The following is a 6,344-nucleotide window of genomic DNA, read 5'->3' as shown; positions in this document are numbered from 1 at the left end:
TCCTCCTACCTTGGCCTTCCAGTGTGCTAGGATTATAGGCATAATCCACTATGCCAAGCCTAGGACTTTGAGTTTTTTTATCAAAATGTTTGGGACCATAAATTTTGAAAAATGGTGATACAAGTAGTAGTTGATTTGTTGAATTTCTTGGGGTTTTTTTAAAATAAAAATCACCTTCTGGGTGTGATTTTTCTATTGTAAGAGATACATGTGTGTTATGGTTTTTGATAAATGAATAAGCATATTAAATACATGATCTCTGAAAAAGTTTCAAATGGTTTTTCAGAAGGATTTCACATCCAATGTATGACTTACATATTGCTAGAGAATCATTTAATGAATTTAAATTTATTATTTAACAGTATTTTTATATGTTTTTATAGGGCTTGTGGTACATAAGCCCTATAACTGTGAAATTATATCTTTGTATTTATTTTATTATTAGTTAACCCATAGTGAATGCCATGAAATTTTATCTTTTTTTAAATCAGTACATTATTTAGAGCTTTTCGAATGATGTTTGCCTTTGAGTAATTTTGTAAGTCTCTACCTAGTGGTTCCTCCAGTAAAACTGATAATAGGTAGCGGCTCGGCGCCTATAGCTCAACCGGCTAAGGCGCCAGCCACGTACACCTAAGGTGGCGGGTTCGAGTCCCCAGCCCGGACCCGCCAAACAACAATGACGGCTGCAACCAAAAAATAGCCGGGCGTTGTGGCGGGCGCCTGTGGTCCCAGCTACTTGGGAGGCGGAGGCAGGAGACTCGCTTGAGCCCAGGAGATGGAGGTTGCTGTGAGCTGTAATGCCACGGCACTCTGCCCAGGGGGACAGCTTGAGGCTCTGTCTCAAAAAAAAATAAATAAATAAATAAATAAAAAAAAAAAAAAGATAATAGGTAGCTGTAAGCCACTTTCTTTCTAGAGGTTGAATAAGGCAGTGAAGTAATACACTGAACTCATTTAATGTAGGCAGCAGTTTGTTCTTTTGTATTTATTGATACTGTGTTTATTGAAACATTAGTCCAGAAACTATGCTTAGTGGAAATTATTTGTAGACACATCTTATTTTATTTATTTGCAGCACTATTCATGGCCGAATTGATCAAGTCAACCAACTCCTTGAACTGGATCATCAGAAGAGGGGTGGTGCACGATATACTGCACTAGATAAATGGACCAACCAACTAAATTCTCTCAACCAGGCTGTAGTCAGTAAACTGGCTTAACAAAGAACAAGCTTTTACAGACGTCCTTAAGGCAACAGTGCAGAGATGTAATCCTTAAAAGAACTGGGAATGGCAAAACTACTGTCGGTTGATGTGTCCTGAAAATTATTGGAGTTATGGCAGAAGTGCTTTTTTGATCAACTGGTTTGTGTTTTGCTGCTGCATTTATCCCAAGAAAAACAGCTTTAATCTCCAGAAGAAAACCAAAATACCATGGGATTTATGCTGTATTGACATCTTGCCCTAAACATACAACATCATAGTAATTTGTCATGGGCAACATGACCAGAGAGAAGATTTTTGTCATGATTTTAAATACACTGACACGCTACTGTTGGTTAAATTTAAACATGTTTTACCTGCAGAAATTCTCTCACAAATAACCTGCAATAACTTGAAATGCATACCCTTTTGAATACTTCTTTTCTCATGTATAAATTAAAATGTTTGCTGCATTTTGCAAAATGTCAATTCTCCAAAAAATGTGTCCGTATATTTCTGTACCTGCAGTGTAGTAAAGGTTTAGACGAAACCCCATAATTATAGTGGCATACTGTCACTTAGGTTTCAAGCAGCAAAATAAACAGTGCAGCTCAGAAATTGTAGTTTGGTTCTTGATGTGTTTTTATTACATTTGGGGTTGTTGTTTTGTTTTTTAGAACCTTAGAAATTTCAAATTATTTTATCTTCAGTTAATAATTTTTAAAAGCCTGGAAGCAAATAAGTTGGTTATTTGCTTTCACGTTTTTAAAAGTAGTCTTTATTGATAAAGTAAGGAGAACTACTTTCTAACAAAAAACACTTGCATAGTACTTATTGACAGTAATGCTTTAAAGGAATAAAATTCTTTTTTTTTAAGAACAATATTCCTTTTTTAAAAAATTCTAACTCTCAGAATGTTCACTTTAAACAAATATGCCAGACATAGACAGCTAAATGAATGTTACCCTGCATCGTGATCATGCTGGAAGGTTATTTCCTAATGCCAGCAATCTACCATTGCCCAGAACCTCTTAGGTTTGCTCTTTTAGAATTGCATTCAAAGTTAACTTAAATCACACACTCTATTAACATTATATATACATTGTTTAAAAAAAATGTATATGTTATCTACCCTGATTCTTTTCAGTTACCATTATTTGGCACCAAATGACAATTTCCTAAACTTAAATCTCACTTTTAGGCAGAGCATATGCAACTGGCTTTGAAGGCAGTCCCAAAAGAGTTGTATTTTGAGCAGTGGCAGTATAGTTAGGAGAATGAACTGTGTGGCCTTCTGAGGTGACTACCTTAAAGGAACTCAGCTCATTTGAATGTATTGAGTTTTGGATGTATTTGTTTCATTTAAAAAAGAAATTCACATTATTTTATAGCATCAAAAGGAAGGACTAAGATTAGCATAATTTCTTTGGTTTTCCTATTGCTTGTTGTTATTATGTAAAAAGCGAGTGGCAGTTCAGAAGGAAGACTGTTGTAACTGAAGAGTAACAAGAATTTTTGATCATTAAATCAGATTTTATAAACAGTGGAAGAGCATGGGCTTAAAACAAGGCATGCTTATTCGGTTTTGTCAAAATTTTACAAAAATATGTGATATATATTTATACTAAAACTATATAATCGTTAGATTTAGGAAAGCAATCAGTTACTGTCTTTAGCAGAGTAAAGCAGTATTAAATACAGGTACAAGTTGGAAATTGTAGAAAACTGAAAGAAAATGAAAGAAAAATGTCTATGGTAGGGAATAAAAAAAGTTTAAGATATAAAATTATGTGTATTTTCTTCTCTTTTTACATAAATCATTTGTGAAAAGTGTGCTAAAATTTTTTTACAAGTGATATTAACTAGGATTTATTTTTCCACATAATTTGGAGACCCTTTGTTACCCAAATAAAAATGACAAGCTTCTGTGCCTGTATTCAAATATGTATGCATGTGATAACCTTGGAAAGCTAAAGCCCTGCTTAACCTTGAACTGATGGAATTAGAAGTCGAAGTATTTGAATAATGTAATTTAACCTTTACCTCCCCAACTCAATGCCAAGTAGTTCTCCTGTGATATCTTTGTTGTGTGCAATAATGCATCCTCCAGTTTCTAGAGAGAAAGCATGCACTTATTCTTTAGAAAACTGGGCTAAGTATATAACTATTCAATGTTCTACCATAACCTTTAATTTAATATAATTGTGTATTGTATCACATAGCTTTGTTTATTAGAATATTCCCAGATATAGATTTGTTCTTTTTTTTTGTTAGATATTTGCCACTTTTGTTCTAGAACGTAGGTGTTTGATATCTCTTCCAAACAATTTAACTTAAAACAATTTATTTTTCCCTTCAAACATTTTCCTGTGATTTTTGTGTATCAAATATTTTAGAGTTGAAATCTTAAGACATTGCTTATCAAAATACAACTAAATTTTTAAGGGAAGTAAAATATTCATTGACACAATTCCTAGCATTTATCCACCAATTGAATATTTTACCCTTTTGTGAAAACTATACAGGTAGTTTATATCATATTGTAATGTGTTCATTTCATATTTTTTATCCCTGAATGTAGTTAAACTTACTCTACAGTAGTCTTTGGCTGCCAAAAATAGTTGCTGTTTATAAGTGCTAGATTTCTATTACTCATTCTTGCTCTTAAATTAATTTAAAGTTGATTATTCTTTTTTTCATTATGTTGATGTAACATAAATGATTTTTTTTTTTCAAGATGAGTATATATGTACTAACTATTGCTTTCATTACATAAGTCTCTTCTGACCAAAGGCTGGTAGTATATCTTTCAATACAACTGAGAACCTGATTTGACAATGGCTATGTATAGTTTAAGCAAAGTCTGTTTTAAATGGGCTATACTGTGGGTGGTATAGTACTGTTTGTTACCTTATGTAACACTTAGGTTTTTCCTAGATTTAAAAATACCTGTTCTTGATATTTAAAGTATCCATGATGGAAGAAATTTTAAAGGAAAATTTCTTTTTAAGTAATTATTCTAATTCTGTAGTAAACATAAATCTACTTTTCTTTGTGGCGGAAATGTCTAAATCATTGTATGAAGTGGGTTATGTTGGTACAGAACACTAGTCAGACTATTCCATAAGATAAAAGGTATTTGCCTAATTGATTGCTTTTACTTCATTTAAGGAGCTCGGAGACAATGTAATCTTTTATTAACCAAAGGCTATTTTGATTCAGGTTTTTAAAGTGAGACTTAAGCATCCAAAACAAAAACCACAAGTTTCTTTTTGTTTGCTGTTTTCGCTTTTGTTTTGACACAGGCCATCTTGCTCTGTCACCCAGGCTGGATCATAGTAGCATAATCAGCTCACTGCAACCTCTAACTTCTGAACTCAAACAATCCTGCTCCCAGGTAGCTAAAATTACAGGCTTACACTACATCCAGCTAATTTTTTAATTTTGTTGTAGAGATACAGTGTCCCACTATGTTGCTTAGGCTGGTCTCAAGTGATTCTCAGCCTCCCGAAGTGTTAGATTACAGGTGTAAGCCTCCACACCTGGTGAGTTTTGGTTTTTATATAGAATTGATGACTACAAAATATCTCTAGCATTTTCAAGGAAATAAACATTATTTTGACTGAAATATACTATGTATAATAAGAAATGAAGGAATTGACAAAAATTAACTGTTTTGTTTAAAAGTGTTGAGGAATATTATCCAGGTACTTAGACAAGAGTTGAGGTATAAGGTTCCAAAACTTGAAGCTCAAAACATTTGGTCTTCCTTTGTATGACCAAAATAAAAATTTTCCTCCTTTTTCCTCTTTTCGGAGGTTTTACTTCTTTTTGTTGCTATTCTTTTAGGTTTGTTTGTTTAAGGCAGCATCTTATATTTGTTTTAAAGTAAGCAGGAATTTGAAGAGCTTCTTAATGGAAGCATCAGAGGTTTTGTTTTAAGTCCATCAAATTTTAGTATGTAACTTCTAGGGAGTATACCTCTTAATGATTTGAGTTAGCTAATTTTTCAAAAATTGTGTTTACTTTTGTAGGTGAGATTGAGAGATGAAAAGTTTTAATTTGGGGAATTTCAGGGAAAGCGCTAAAGTTTGAATGCCATTTGGAAGATTTATCATATTAAGCACCATAAATTAAAACTAAACTTAACTGTAAATCAGTGGTTCTAAATATTTTTCTAAAGTTAAAATTTAGTATCACTTGAGATTCATTTTAACTTAGATAATGTCTCAGAAGAAACCAGTCTGAGTCTATATTTTTGGTTTTTTCATGTCTTATCTAAAAACATGGAATAATTTAAAATATGGCATCAAAGATAGATAGAACCCTGTGACAGGCAAGAAAAACAGTTCTTAAACTTACTGTTTGTGACCAACCTCATTTCATCTTGGCAAAATCGTGAACCTTGGTCAGAATTTTCACATGAATGACTGGCCAGTACTATTTTGGGGGAGCACCAATGTCAGTCCTCAATTCATCATAGTAATTTTTTTCCGGTTCATATTAATAACACTTGTTTTTGTCTCAGGCAAGTATAGTATGTCATGAAAAGACTTACAAGGGTACTGGTAATTTTATGACTAAATTTCACATAGAAGTCCAAATTTATATAATAATCTAGAGGAATTCAATTTTTTTAATTTCAAAATAAGGACATTTTTAAATCAATTTGTAAAGGATTTTTGCACATTACTCATTTTTCTGTGAGTTTAGAGATTAGAAAATATCTGGCAATTGTAATTATGCTATGAAGTCGGAAATTGTAGCATGCAGTTTTACTAGCACATTCATGCTGAGTGTTGAAAATGTTTATCCTCTACGATTAACTATAATACTAAATTTTTACTTAGTATTTAGCATCTATTTTAAGTAACATTGAGGATAATTAACATTTTCAATTAAACTTCAAGAAATGAAACAATGATATGGGAAATTCAAAATTGTTTTATTTTGCAATGTGTTACATAATTGGTTGCGTTGCAAATTTTCTCAATTTTGTTTTGCCTAAGGTAATATTAAAACTAACAAATTCCTTAAGCCTACACATAACTAGATGGTAAGAGTTGGTGAGTAGGAGTGTAGCAGAGTGTGTCTGTCTACCTGAAATTGGAAGTCCCATGAGTCAGTGTTTGAAAATTG

At 32.5% G+C, this 6,344-nt stretch overlaps 1 protein-coding gene across 1 annotated transcript in view; it reads left to right on the top strand.

The window, feature by feature from the left end:
- The window catches only part of COPS2 (COP9 signalosome subunit 2), a 36,934-nt gene extending 33,793 nt beyond the window's left edge, over positions 1-3,141 (top strand). The window contains exon 12 of the mRNA XM_003784343.3: positions 1,053-3,141. Coding sequence (XP_003784391.1) covers positions 1,053-1,223 — 171 coding nt within the window. The 3' untranslated portion in view covers positions 1,224-3,141. The remainder of the gene's footprint in view (positions 1-1,052) is intronic.
- Positions 3,142-6,344: the final 3,203 nt, after the last annotated feature.

This window comes from Otolemur garnettii, unplaced genomic scaffold (genome assembly GCF_000181295.1).
Source record: "Otolemur garnettii isolate 467f Iridium unplaced genomic scaffold, OtoGar3 scaffold00011, whole genome shotgun sequence".
Lineage (NCBI taxonomy): Eukaryota > Metazoa > Chordata > Mammalia > Primates > Galagidae > Otolemur > Otolemur garnettii.
Note: the sequence above shows the minus strand (reverse complement) of the source record. Positions and strands in the feature narration are given on the sequence as shown.